General features: G+C 40.4%; 1 protein-coding gene across 8 annotated transcripts in view; it reads right to left on the bottom strand.

The window, feature by feature from the left end:
• The window catches only part of Gapvd1 (GTPase activating protein and VPS9 domains 1), a 102,340-nt gene that overhangs the window by 19,595 nt on the left and 67,863 nt on the right, over positions 1-14,882 (bottom strand). For 5 of the 8 annotated variants that reach the window (XM_070013577.1, XM_070013568.1, XM_070013586.1 and 2 more), the window contains 6 exons: positions 14,193-14,327; positions 13,347-13,466; positions 6,912-6,989; positions 6,423-6,793; positions 3,126-3,213; positions 2,173-2,253 (listed from right to left, as the gene is read on the bottom strand). In XM_070013577.1, the coding sequence (XP_069869678.1) occupies positions 2,173-2,253; positions 3,126-3,213; positions 6,423-6,793; positions 6,912-6,989; positions 13,347-13,466; positions 14,193-14,327 (873 nt within the window). The remainder of the gene's footprint in view (positions 1-2,172; positions 2,254-3,125; positions 3,214-6,422; positions 6,794-6,911; positions 6,990-13,346; positions 13,467-14,192; positions 14,328-14,882) is intronic. The other 3 variants (XM_070013600.1, XM_070013616.1, XM_070013623.1) reach the window with 1 other exon arrangement.

Genomic DNA, 14,882 nt, shown 5'->3' with positions numbered 1-14,882 from the left:
ATCTCAGTGCTTTAATGGCAGCTTTCACCAGGTCATTAATTAGGACTGGGCAAAAAAATTTTTTTCTTTTCTTTTTTTTTGGGTCAGGTCGTGGGGTCTAAACTCTGAGCTGGGCACTGTCCCTCAGCTATTCAGCTCAAGGCTAGCGCTCGTACACTTGAGCTACAGTGCCACTTTCAGCCTTTTCTTCTGCTTATGTAGTACTCAGGAATCGAACCCAGGACCTCATGCATGCGAGGCAAGCACTCTACCACTGAGCCAACTTCCCAGCCCCTGGGCAAAAATTTTTACCACGGAATCTACATAAAGAAAACGAATTAGGCTGGGAATATGGCTTTAGTGGTAGAGTGCTTGCCTAGCATGCATGAAGCCCAGTACCACATACACAGAAAAAGCCGTAAGTAGAACTGTGGCTCAAGTGGTAGAGTGCTAGCCTTGAGCAAAAGAAGCTTGGACGGGGTCCAGAGCTCAGTGCCCTGAGCTGAAGGCCCGGGACTGGCCAAAAAAGAAAGAAAAGAAAAGAAAATGAATTATACTATGAAAAAAAGTTAATCTTTCAACTTAACTTCTAGACTTGACACCAAGAATCAAGAAAAATGTATGGCTCAAAGACCCAATTAATTTTACAACTTCTCCAAAAGCTATTAATTTAAAAGCAATTTTACCCAAATTAAAAGTTTTATATTCTGGTATTCTTCTAACACATGAAACCAGGAATATGGAAAGGATACATACATACCCTAGCAAAGCAGCAACATCTTTCTCATACTCCCTAACCAGACTGCACAGTCCTGCCTAATACAGGACATGTGTGATTTACTTACTAACTACAACACCTAACAGTGCGTGGCCTGAGTCAGTATAATCTGACACAAAACAGGGCAGGTTATGCTGCTTTCAGCAGAGAGCACCTTACCCTGTACATGCACCTGCTGCTCAAAATCCTTTATTCCAGAGAAGTTACTGTACTAGAGAGAGTAGGGATGCATATGCCAGGGCCTGTAGGTATGACTGACATGACAATATGCAGTAAAATGATGCTACTACCTGTTCTGTTCTGACTACTTTGAACAGACTATTATTTTAAAATCTATTCTATTTTATAATTTAAGACCTTCATTTTCAACTTAGAGGATGGTAGGAAAACATACTTTAAAATCAAAATAGGAAAGAGAGCCAGGCGCCAGTGGCTCACATTTGTAATCCTATCTACTCAGGATGCTGAGATCTGAGGATCATGGTTCAAAGCCAGTCCAGGCAGGAAAGATCGTGAGACTTTTATCTCCCATTAACCACCAGAAAACCGAGAGCTCGCCTTGAGCTGAAGAGCTGAGGGACAGCACCCAGACCCAGAGTTCAAGCCCCATGACCGACAAAAAAAAAAAAAAAGAAAAAGAAAAAGAAACAGATATGAGAAATAAACTGCCCTCTAGAGGACCTACAGTGTCTCAGAAACAATATTTAGCTCACACTCAGTGTTGGGTCATTATCCCTACCCTTTTAAACTCTTTTAAGGTGCTCACCATAATGTGCCAAAAAAGAAGCTGCAGAAATACAAATGCCAAATAAAGAACTTAATCTAATCCCTAATTTTATTTTTCTTGGACCAGACAGCAATGTTGCAATGTTCAAGCTGTAAAAAAATTAGTCAAGTTTTAAACTTTTATTATAATGGTTAGCAATTATAATAGTTTGACCAAATACTTTACCATAAAAAAGGAAATGATTAAGTAAAACAGCATTTGATTGTGATCTGAATAATAAGAACAAAAAATAGATGAGAGTAACTAGAATTCTGTGATTGATGTTAGAAAAAGTACTTAATCAGCCCAGAGATACAGCATGCACAGCACTAGAACCGTCACCACTCTCCTACAAGGCACCATGGCATCATCCACTAGATGGTGAGCTGCAAGGTATGTCTAGAGGCCAGGATCATCAACAGTTATGATAATGAGGATGAGGATGGTGGTGGCGGTCTGTAGTAAGAGCACACTGAGATTCACAGTGGCCACTAGCTAGAAACCACAGAGCTATGGAGAACATCCTCCCCACCGTGAAACACACACAGACACATTCTTCTAAAGAGGCAACGCTATGGCACCCAAGAAAAAGTGTTATGAAATATGTGCTCTGGGAATGAAGGAGCCAGGAAGTCCATGGTCTACAAACCTGTGAGTGTTGAGAATCTGTCAGGCCCCAGATCATCTTTGTCTTTTTCTTGTTTTTCTTTCTTTCTAAATGGTATAGGAGCTGGAAATTAAATAAAGTCAGTAGTGTGACATATAACATACTGCACTACTTGGAAGTTAACTGGTGTGCCAACATTTCTATGCGAAGAGGTTGAAAAGTTCAAAAGCTAAGAAATCCCAAGTGTGGACTCATATTCATTCTTAAAAGAGCATTGAAGCTTTTCAAGAAGCTTTTAGAATAGTTTTGGAGTCACCTGCCATAGGAAGAATGATTTAGTGGAGATCCACTGAAACTATACAAAATCAATGCCTCTTGTCAAAGACAGAACATTCAAAATGCCTGCCTTGTTTGCTCCTCCCCACCAAGTGGGCTTGAGCATGGTGTGGAAGCAGCTCTCCTCAGCTCCTGAGTAGGGAGAGGCCTGTGGAAGAAATTCCTAGCTTTGAGGTGATCACTACTTAAAAAAAAAAAAAAGAGGCTTTTGCCAACTCAAATGATGCCACAGTTTTCACCAAATAAGCAAACAATTTTGTACCTTCCAAACTAGACACTAAAATGTAGGGTGTAAACATTTTCAATAAACATAGACATAAGAGCTTAAATCTAGTCCAGCAGTGTAAAGGATGAACTTTCAATGTGACATTAACAACAGTATCTATTTTTCTGCAATAATACGACAAAAGTCCTGTCTACTTTAATGGCATTTAAACAAGTGACCGGCATGACTTCCATTTATGAAACCACTACCACTTCCTGCATAAAAGAATATTTCTAAAGCCTAGCATTCTCCTAGGTGAAATTATTTTCTATACTCTCAAACCAGCTAGAAACTTAGGCCCAGTATACCTCACAGAGTTGAGATACTGAAGTTCTCAATGAGATTTGGGGCATTTTGTTTACTAAATAACACTCTTAAAATTTTACAAAATTACCTTTAGGCATGGCTGAAACAAAACGTTTTCTCCACCAAGGTCTGTTCCTGTCTGATTTCTCATCATCGCTATCTTTGCGTTCTTCAGTCTGTAGAAAAAGTTTGATGCTTTATTTGGAGTTGAGCAGCAGGATAAATTGCTATGAAAAGGATTTTGGTAAGTCTGTTAAATACAAAAACCATTCCTATTTACCTTAAAGCAAAACATTTTTTGTCTCAGTACCTTATGTATGCAGGCAAGTGTTCAATCACTGAACCACATCTCCAGCCCACAAAAATTCTTACTGCTGTGTAAGTATCTTTTGAAACATGGAAGTATATCTTTCAGGCAGCACTGTTATCTGTTTGAATGAGGCACTTTTTCACTGCTTACTACAGAGTCTGGCATACAGAAGGCACTCAAGAAATACCTATAGACAGGCTAGGGCTGGTTCTCAGCAACAGAATATGTGATTAGTTCTGGATTTGATACTCAGCCCAAAAAATCAATCCAAAGGCTGGGAAGGTGGCTCAGTGGTAGAGTGCTTGCCTCGCATGCATGGTTCAATTCCCTAGCACCACATAAGCAAAAAGAAAAAAAAGCCGGAAGTGGTGCTGTGGCTCAAGTGGTAGAGCCCTAGCCTTGAGCTGAAGAGTTGAGGGACAGTGCCCAGGCCCAGAGTTCAGGCCCCACGACTGGACCCCCCCCCCCAAAAAAAAAAATCAATCCAAACAAAATCAATCAGCCAAACAAAAAATTCAACCCATCAAATCTAAGACACTAATTAAATACAATACAAATAAACTCTAGAAGGGTAGTAAAGAGGGTAGCAACAGCAATAATAGTAAAACTGTGTATTACATGCTAAATGCTTGAGTGTAAGAATGCATATTATCTAATTTGATCCTCACAGAAGCCTTAGGAGAAGTCCGATTATTAAGTCCTTTAAAAGATAGGAAATATGAAGCTAAATGAAGTTATTTTCCCAAGATACACAGCTTATATGTGGTACAGCTGAAAGTTAAACTAGACCTGCCCTACTACTAATCCTAGGTTTGATCACTGATTATACAGTTACCATTAACTCTGTCAAGTCACAAGACAGGACTTGTAATTCCTTTACTAGCCTATTATAAAACAGCAGACAAACTGCTTAACATCCATTTATTCACCTACAAAACTGTAATTAAAAGTAGCTTCTTCAAGCTAGACACTAGTGCTCACACCTGTAAGCCTAGAGGCTGAGACATGGAGAATCTTTGTTCAAAGCCAGCCTAGAAAGAAAAATCTGTGGGACTTCATCTAACAAAAAGTTGGGCTGGAGGCATGGCTCAAGTGGTAGAGTGCTAATATGAACAATCAAGCCAAGTGAGTGTGAAGTCCTGAGTTCTAGCCCTGATACCAGCAAAAAAAAAAAAGCTTCTCCAAGTGCAAGCATGTAAACAAAGAATCAAACTCCAAGCAGAGAAATGAGGGACAAGAACTGATTACTCATAAAGAAGTAAGCATGAGAAACAAGTTTCTCTTTGTCAGAGAAAAGACAAGAATGAAAAAGAAAAAAAAAACCCAAGAACTAAAACCACTGTCATTTATCTGTGTGAGCTCAGGGTTCTCTCTATATATATATAAAGATAGAGCTCTGGGAGTGATGGTGTACTTGTAATTCCAGCACTCAGGAGGCAGAGGCAAAAGGATTTTAAGTATATGGAGCGTACCTTCTTGCATATACATGCAAACATGTGCGCACAGGCCTGCATACACACACACACAATTTGTCACTAAAAGGAGCCAGGGCCCCTTGGAGAAACTGCTGATTCCAGAACTAGAGTAGAGAATACAGGATATACTTGTAACACCTTGAGCCAGTAAGACAAGGAATGACAGAAGCACAACAAAGAACCCAAAGCCAGCTTGACAGATTGCTCACTGGCCAAATTGGGGATAATAAATGAGAGTAAGCAGCTCACTGAATAAAACAGAAAACCATATATAGAATTAATAAGTAGGGAAATGAAAAATTTGATGAAGAGGTTGGTTACATATTCTCCAAGTCCCTTTCCATGAAATACTTACTAATTATGAAGAAAAAAGAATAACTTTCCAGTGGTAAACCTGACAGGCCACAGTGTTGGGGCAAATTAAATTATGTGCCACCTGACAGAAATAGTGAAGAGAGCACAGTTATCTCGTCAGTGACAGGCCTGCTAGAGATGAACAGCCTACATCTACTCATGTGACAGCATCAAACAAATCCAAGTTGAGGGACATTAAAGAAAACGGACCTCGAGATCCTACAAGGTAAAAAACAACAACAACAACAGCAACAAAACAGAGGGCTTGTTCTAGACTGGCAATTAAAAGTGGCATGTGATTTTTGAGTGGAGTTTTTTTTTACCACATGAAGTATTTTTTTTTTTGGCCCGTCTAGGGGCCTGAACTCTGGGCCTGGGCACTGTCCCTAAGCTCTTCAGTTCAAGGCTAGCGTTCTACCACTTGAGCCACAGTGCCACTTCCAGTTTTTTTTTTCTTTTTGCTTATGTGGTGCTGAGGAATCGAACCCAGGGCCTCAGGCATGCAAGGCAAGCGCTCTACCACTGAGCCACCTTCCCAGCTCCTCATGGAGTATTTTTTATATAGGAAACTGGGGACACACCAATGGGGAGTGAGAACTAGATAGTATTAATGTATCAGTGTACATTTCCTCATGCTGCCAGATGTCAAAATGACATACAGGAGAATGTGATTGTTAAAAAATACACAAAAAATGTTGAGGAACCAAACATCAGACCGACAGCTCTACATAGAAAAAGTATTCTTTTATCATACCTTCAATCTTCTATGACTGTTTCAAAATAAATACTCCAGGCAATGGTGTCTCACCCCTCTAATCCTAGATACTCAGGAGGCTGAGATCTGAGGATCATGGTTCAAAGCCAATCTGGGCAAAATATTCAACTAGCGCCCAGGCCTAGAGTTTAAGACCCAGGAGCAGCGAAAATAAATAAAGTACTCATGTAATTGGAACCCCTCTGTATAGCATCTTTACATTAAATAAAAATTTAAAAATAAATTAAAAAATACCTTTCCTAACCCTGTGATACTGTTAAGTTTTAATGAAATTAGGTACAAAACTGCTTGGAGAAGAGTTAAAAGTGCCATAAAAATGTATGACAGTATTATCAAAACTGAAGTTGTAGAGGTTTCCTCCTTAATCCTGAATTTACATAGCGAATGTTCATTTCAGACATGAAGAAAACTTCATAGAAGGAACAGTGAACTGAACACAGTGAGCCAATTCTACATGGCTGTGACCCATACCTCTCCTCTGGAGGAGTCTTTACTCGGGGATGATGACGATGAGTGACATGCAGCCACCAAAGAAGTAGCACCAATGGCTGCGGCTGGAGGAAGTTCTCGCTCTTCATTTCCTGGACGTCGATTCCAGCTGGGATCACTCATGGGCCGTCGAACAGAAGAAACTATGTCAGAACTCCTGCTTCGAACTAGTCTCTCAGGGTAAGAGTGCCTTTGTCTGAATGCCTCCATTTCAGCGGGAGTTAAAATGTGAGAACCGAAGTTGGGCAGCCTGGCCTCGTTTCCTCCCACTGCTCCTTCCAGGATTGGGGGATCTGGTGGTGGATGTGATGGCCTAGCATAGTGAACTTTCGGTCTTACCACAGCAGAAGCCCCTGTAACATGGAAAAGAAGCTTTGCAGCTAAGATACAACTAATCCAATAAAAGCATTAACAAAAGGCTTGTTTTCTTGTTTTTAAGAAAAAGTCCAACTGTTCACTTCACTAGCTTACCTTCATGAGAAGCAAGTGGATCAAACATGGCGAGCAGAGACTCTGACTGAGAAGGAGGAGAGGTCAGCTGGTGGGCACCTAAAACAGGAGGCAAACTGTGAGAGCAGATGGAGACAAGACAACCAAGTGAAGGGGACATGACTATACAACAGTTTTCCTCTTTTTGACCAATAAGAATATGAAGAACAGCCGGGTGCTGGTGGCTCACGCCTGTAATCCTAGCTACTCAGGAGGCTGAGATCTGAGGATCACAGTTCAAAGCCAGCCCAGGCAGGAAAGACTGTGAGACTCCTATCTCCAATAAACCACCAGAAAACCGGAAGTGGCGCTGTAGCTCAAGTAGTAGAGCGCTAGCCTTGAGCTGAAGAGCTGAAGGACAGTGCCCAGGCCCAGAGTTCAAGCCCCACGACCAACAACAACAACAAAAGAATATGAAGAGCATGCTAATAAAAATAAAACTAATAAGTATCAAATTCTGATTACTTCAATTTTTTTTTTATTTTTATTTTTTTGTCGGTCGTGGGGCTTGAACTCTGGGCCTGGGCATTGTCCCTTAGCTCTTCAGCTCAAGGCGAGCGCTCTACCACTTGAGCTACAGCGCCACTTCCTGATTACTTCAATTTTTTTTTTTTTCTTTTATTTGGTGCCAGTCCTGGTACTTGCACTCTGAGCCTGGGCACTGTCCCTGAGCTTTTTTGCTCAAGGCTAGTGCTTTACAATTTTTTTTTTTTTGGTCGGTTGTGGGGCTTGAACTCTGGGCTTGGGTGCTGTCCCTCAGCTCTTCAGCTCAAGGCTAGCGCTCTACCACTTGAGCTACAGAGCTACTTGTGGTTTTCCAGTGGTTTATTGGAGATAAAAGTCCCACGGACTTTCCTGCCAGGGCTGGCTTTGAACTGCAATCCTCAGATCTCAGCCTCCTGAGTAGCTAGGATTACAGGCGTGAGCCACCTGGGCCCAGCTGTTTTACAATTTGAGCCATAGTTCTACTTCTGACTTTTTAGTGGTTATTTGGAGATAAGAGACTCACAGACTTTCTTGCTCTAACTGGCTTCAAACCATGTCATGATCTTCAGATATCAGTTTTCTGAGTAGCCAGGATTACAGGCATCAGCCACCAACACCCAGCTCAAATTAGTTTTAACATTTCTTTTTTATAATTTTTTTTTCCCCCGGACATGGGGCCTGAACTCTGGGCCTGGGTGCTCTTCAGCTCAAGGCTAGCGCTCTACCATTTGAGCCACAGTACCACGTCTGGCTTTTTCTGCTTATGTGGTGCTAAAGAATCGAATCCAGGGCCTCATTCATGCAAGGCAAGCATTCTATCACTGAGCCACCATCCCAGACTTTTTTTGTAATTTTTTATTGTGATTAAGTAATTACATAAATTTCACAGTATTTTGAGACAGTGATAGTTAAAGTCACAAACATATTCTAACCTTCATGAGGCAAATTGTCATTATCGTGGTCTATGAGCATTTCTTCTACATCGGTTGACATGTACAGTTCTTTCCTTTTGTTTAGTGTAAGCTGTTCCTGTTTTCCCTCACATTCCCTCCCTCCCATCACTGCCCTTGAGTTGCTTAGTTCGTTTTCATCAATGTCCAATGCAGCTGATGGGCCCCTCTGTTGTATGTTTTCCCCGTTTCCCTCTGCTTCTGTGTCCTCCTAGCTTCCCTCAGAGATGGGCAAATATATATATACCATATATTACATTTGTTTTTACATACAGATTCTATTACATTTGGGCATCTAGCACCCACGTGGCTAATGGCCAATGACCAAATGCAATTATGGTTCTTGCAGACAGCACATATCCGAAAGACCTAAACCATCATAGTTTATATGATTTTTCAGCCTCCCTCAGACTCACTTCCATCCCCCATTATAAATAGGGTAATACTACCTGCAGAAGAGCTATAAAGAACTGTATGACTTGAAATTCTAAGTTTTCAACAAATAATGTTTAGAAGAACCGTAAAAGAAATGAATACATTAAACCATAAAATAAACACTATCTTCTAAAGTATACTATTTTAAGCTATAAAGGAAAAAAATATTCCCCTGAGCAGATAGGCAAAACTAGAAACATTTCAACAGATACATATTCAGAGGCTAAAACTTTTGAATGTAAAAAAGAAACTGTTAATCTTTTTCTTTTTTTTTTTTTGGGGGGGGGGGTCCGGTTGTGGGGCCTGAACTCTGGGCCTGGACATTGTCCCTCAGCTCTTCAGCTCAAGGCTAGCGCTCTACCACTTGAGCCACAGCGCCACTTCCGGCTTTTTTCTTTTTGCTTATGTGGTGCTGAGGAATTGAACCCAGGGCCTCAGGCATGCAAGGAAAGCACTCTACCACTGAGCCACCTTCCCAGCCCCGAAACTGTTACTCTTTAAAGTATAAATAAATTCATTAATTAATGTATTCATTGTGCCAGTATTGGGGCTTGAACTCAGGGCCTCTCGCTTGACCATTTTATTTATGACTGGTGTTCTACCAAATGAGCCAGGACTCCAGTTTCAGATTTTTGCTGGTTAATTATAGATAAGTCTCATGGATTTGTCTACCCCCGAAGGCTTCAAACTGAAAATCTGATATCTCAGCTCTTGAGTAGCTAACAAGTGTGAACCACTGGCACCTACCTGTTTATTTCTGTGTATGTGTGTTTTATTGGGCACTGAACTTAAGGTCTCAAGCTCTAATTGAGTCATGCCCTTAGTCCCTTAGCTTTTTTAATTCATTTGCAGTTGTCTCTCTATTTTGACTGGGTTGGCCCTTCACTATGATTCTTCTATCTCTACTACCCGAGTTTCTGGGATTACAGATACGCACCACTGGGACTGACCCTGAAGCTGTGTTTTCTGATAATGAATGACAATGAATGACAGTGTGATTAAGCTTTTTGATAGTAAATATAGCTAAAAGCTTTATTTCTGGTCTCAAGATTTTGTTCTATTTTTTTTCTTTTAGTGATATTTGTGTTTTGAACTAAGGGTTTCATGCTTGCTATGCAGATACTCTTACCTCTGAGTTGCACTACCAGTCCTGAACTTTTATTTATGAGATAGAGTCTCATTTCCTGCTCAGGTATAATGATCATCTATGTTAGGCTTTCCAGTAGAGCAAGGAAACATGCATGAACTACTGAGTGTAGCCCTTCATTGAGAAGGGGTCTCATGAACTTTTATTCTCAGGCTGGGTTTGAACCTTAATCCCTATAATCTCAGCTTTCAAGGTGGCAAGAATTAGAGGTTTGAGCCACTAGTGCTCATCAGGGACTCTCTTACACTCTTAGCTTTTGTTTATGCTGGTTCTAGCTATTGATATTTTTCGTATTAGAAATTAAAACTGAAAAGCTTATTCACTTAAACTTACCAATTAAGTAGAAACTTTAAAATGAAAAGCATTATTTTCCAAAATGAAAAGCAAGGGGAGGAACACAAAGGGGCAATGCCTCAGTACCTTCCATCATTTAAAATAATATTCATCGAGATGAAACAAAATAATGAGAAAAACCATACAGTTTACACACTTTTACAACTTTCTTCGATGTACTGTTTAATGGAGCACAGATGGAGTCTCTTATCTGCTTTCAGTTTTAACATATGTAGTATGTGGTTTTGGTTTCGGCATATGAAGAAAATCTGGCTTCACATAGATATGTAGCTAGAAAAGAGGATGGTATTTTCCCTTTGTTTATATTTTATTTTTTATAGTGTTGGGGAGCAAACTTAGAGCTTTGTACATGCTAGATAAGTGTTTTATCATTGAGTTATACTACTATATTCTGGGAAAATACATTAACAGTCTAAGAAAATTACAAATATTCTTCATTGTTACTCTAACCAACTCTTGACATGTCTTTCTTTTCCCCCATGCTTCAACCATTTAGTCCAAGTTAGACTTGAGCTCACTATATAATGCAGGCTGGTCTCAACTTTGTAACTACCCTACTTCCTTCTCTAAACAGCTGGAATTACAGACATGCACCACACGTAGATGACAAGTAGTTTTGGTAAAAGCTAAACAGTGGAATCTGAAACTATGTAGAGAACTTTTTGCTTTCTAATACATTAATACTAGTCTGTCTTTATTTCTTAATAAATCTTATTCTATTCCATAAGTTTATAATACATTGATAATTTAGAAAAAAACAATGAGTTAAGATTTTTCCAAATATTTACACATCTATTATACATATTATGGTTTTTAAAAAGAAACTATCACATTCTTAAGGCTGAGTGTGTGGCTCAAGCCTGTACTCCTAGCTACTAGAAGAGGTAGAGATTAGGGCATCATGAATTAAGGCCATCCTGGAGAAAAAACTCACAAGACTATCTTAACCAATGGCTGGGTATGGTGGCATGCAACTGTCATCCCAACTACCTGGAAAGCACAAACAGGAGTAGTCCAGGCTGTATAGCTAATTCTACCTCAAAATTAACAAATGCATGTGCTGGGCTGGTGGCTTAGGGGTAGAGTGCTTGTCTAGCTGGAAGTGATGCTGTGGCTCAATTGGTAGAGTGCTAGTCTTAAACAAAACCTCAGGGACAGTGCTCAGGCCCTGAGTCCAACCCCAAGGACTGACAAAAATAAATAAATAAATAAAAATAAAAATAGCAAAAAAGACTGAGTGGCTAAAGCATAACACCTTTACTTCAAAACCTAACACGCGGGGCTGGGAAGGTGGCTCAGTGGTAGAGTGCTTGCCTTGTATGCGTGAGGCCCTGGGTTTAATTCCTCAGTACCACATAAGCAAAAAGAAAAAAGCCGGAAGTGGCGCTGTGGCTCAAGTGGTAGAGTGATAGCCTTGAGCTGAAGAGCTGAGGGACAGTGCCCAGGCCCAGAGTTCAGGCCCTACAACCGGACCCTCCCCCCCTCCCCCCCAAAAAAAACCAAAAACCTAACACACAAAAATTTTAAAAAGGGCTGGGAATGTGGCTTAGTGGTAGAGTGCTTGCTTAGCATGCATGAAGCCCTGGATTCAATTCCTTAGTACCACACAAACAGAAAAAGCTGGAAATGATGCTGATGTTCAAGTGGTAGAGTGCTAGCCTTGAGCAAAAGAAGCTTAGGGACAGTGCCCAGGCCCTGAGTTCAAGCCCCAGGACTGGCAAAAGAATAAAAAAGTTATTCTCATTTTTTTTCTTACCATGAGTTAATCCCTACAAGTCAGACCATAAGGAGTGTATGAGCAAAAATGTGATTTGATTTCTGTGATATTTTGCAATTGGTTGCATCTCTAAAAGGAAAAAGATGCTAAGTCTAGAATCTTGGTACAGTGCTGGTGCTCATATTGCATTAAGGAAAAGCTGGATTTGTTCAAAATTTCCTAAAGGTAACTCAAATTACAGAAAAAAGTGGCCATTTTATTTTTTTTTTTTAATTATTTTTTTGGGTCCGGTCGTGGGGCCTGAACTCTGGGCCTGGGCGCTGTCCCTCAGCTCTTCAGCTCAAGGCTAGCGCTCTACCACTTGAGCCACAACGCCACTTCCGGCTTTTTTCTTTTTGCTTATGTGATGCTGAGGAATCGAACCCAGGGCCTCAGGCATGCAAGGCAAGCGCTCTACCACTGAGCCATCTTCCCAGCCCCAAAAGTGGCCATTTTAAACCATAGGCCAAGAGGTAATGGGTGCTGCCTAGTGTTTCAACGCACACTTAAATGTAAATTAAAGTGACTTTGGGAGAAGGAATTAAAAATGGTATCCCTTTTGTAAAAAATTTGGGGAGTGGCTGGCTTCCTAGGAAAAAAAAAATTTATTTTTATTTTTTTTGGTCCAATCGTGGGGCCTGAACTCTGGGCCTGGGCGCTGTCCCTCAGCTCTTCAGCTCAAGGCTAGCGCTCTACCACTTAAGCCACAGCGCCACTTCCGCCTTTTTTCTTTTTGCTCCTGTGGTGCTGAGGAATTGAACACAGGGCCTCATGCATGCAAGGCAAGCACTCTACCACTGAGCCACCTTCCCAGCCCGAAAAAAAATTTTTTTAAGTAAATATTTGTTTCAAAGTGGAAAAAGATAAATTAGGATTTCCAAAATGATTGTTTAATTGCTATTCCAGTTTGCCCTTATAGGTTTTTTTGTGTTTTTTTTCCAGTCGTGGGGCCTGAACTCTGGGCGTGGGCGCTGTCCCTCAGCTCTTCAGCTCAAGGTTAGCACTCTACCACTTGTGCCACAGCACCACTTCCGCTTTTCTACTTATGTGGTGCTGAGGAATTGAACCCAGGACCTCATGCATGCAAGGCAAGCACTCTACCACTGAGCCACCTTCCCAGGCCCCCTTACAAATTTCTGTAAGCGTTTCCAGCAGGCCCACAGAAAAGAACAGAGGAGTCTTACAAGTTTGTCAGATGTAACTTTCGCCCTTAATAAGACCATGCTTATAAAACTAATTCCAATGACAAAAAAAAAAAAAAAAAAGCTATTCTCATTTTTCTTTCTTACCATGAGTTATTTCATCCATATCTGGACTAGTGACAGAATCTTTACCCCCAAAATCAGAGCTGCACTCAGATCTGAGGTCTTCAATCTTATTGGGAATGTCCTCAGATGTTGCACTTATTCCTTTAAAAAAAAAATTTAATAATGAGCAAAAAAGAAAAGAAGCACAGTAGTCATACAAAAACTACATGAAGTTTAGATATAAAGTATATGGAATTTAAACACTGTCAAATTTTCCTTTCTTCCTTCCCTCCCTCTCCTCCTCCCTATCTTTCTTTGGTGTGCCAGTCCTAGGGCTGGACCTTGGGGCTTGGGAGCTGTCCATGAGCTCTTCAGCTTAAGACTAGTACTCTACCACTTAAGCCACAGCTCCTCTTCTGGATTTTTGTCGTTAGTTGGAAATAAGAGTTTCTCGGACTTTGCCTGCCCGGTCTGGCTTCAACTGTGATCCTCAGATCTCAGCCTCTTGAATAGCTAGGATTATGTATGTGAGTCACCAGTACCAGCTTAAAACCTCCAAATTTTATGTATCATTGTTCTGTACATATGAGCTGTTAAGTATTATATATCCTTTATTATACTGTTCAAATGTACTTACCTTACTTTTATATAACATAAGCAGAATTATCATGTATTACCTAAATACTGTAACACAGGCTACTAAGAATAAAGATATTGCCAATTACTTCAACAGGATATAAAAGCCATATGTTAAGTTATCAAAATAATTTTGTTCCTTGGAAAACCACTGGTTCTTAATAAAAAACGTATCTCTTTGAAATCAAATTTATAAGTGAGGAGGAGGGGAACACCTTCAAATTCCTATTCCTTAAAACAAGACAGACATACCGGACACAACACTGAGGCCTGGTGTGCTGGGGCGGGAACTGACCTCCCTGACATCCGTATCATCAGATGTGCTGCCCAGTCCAGAACAACTCTCCAGCTCTTGTAGGCGCTCCTCTTGCTTTAAGTCTGGGGCCTCTAAACCAAAGACAGGAATCACTTAGTGATTCTGTTAGGTATACTATAACATATCAGGGTATGAATAAAATTAGTATAAATAAGTTTTCTAATTATAAACCAAACCTAGTTAACAAACCTAGTTAGATCAAGTGTCAAAAAGGAATAAGGTATGTTTTCAGCTCAATGTAAGCTAGGTGACAATTGTTTCTAGATCATTAACCTTTGTTGGTTAATATGTAACTTGACAAAAAAGTACATAAAAATTCAGAATAACTCAACTACTTCCTAAATTAGAGCTTCTACAGATACTCAATTGATGGTAAGCTAATCACCAGACAAGGGGATCATGTCTGAATATGCTACATTCCAGAACGGACTTTTTCTTCCCTTGGTGGTACTGAGGTTGAATTTCAGGGCCTCAAACATAATAGTTATGTCCTTTACCACTTGAGTCGTACTTCCAGCACATTTTGCTCTTCTTATTTTTGATATAGGGTCTTGCTTACACCTCAATCCTCCTACCTATGGCCTCCAGAGTAGCTGGGAGAATAGGGCTACAATACCATACCAGGC

The sequence above is a fragment of the Dipodomys merriami genome, unplaced genomic scaffold, assembly GCF_024711535.1.
Source record: "Dipodomys merriami isolate MVZ:Mamm:240054 unplaced genomic scaffold, mDipMer1.0.p SCAF_11, whole genome shotgun sequence".
Classification (NCBI taxonomy): domain Eukaryota; kingdom Metazoa; phylum Chordata; class Mammalia; order Rodentia; family Heteromyidae; genus Dipodomys; species Dipodomys merriami.
The sequence above is the reverse complement of the archived record's forward strand: the minus strand, read 5'-3'. Positions and strand labels throughout refer to the sequence as shown.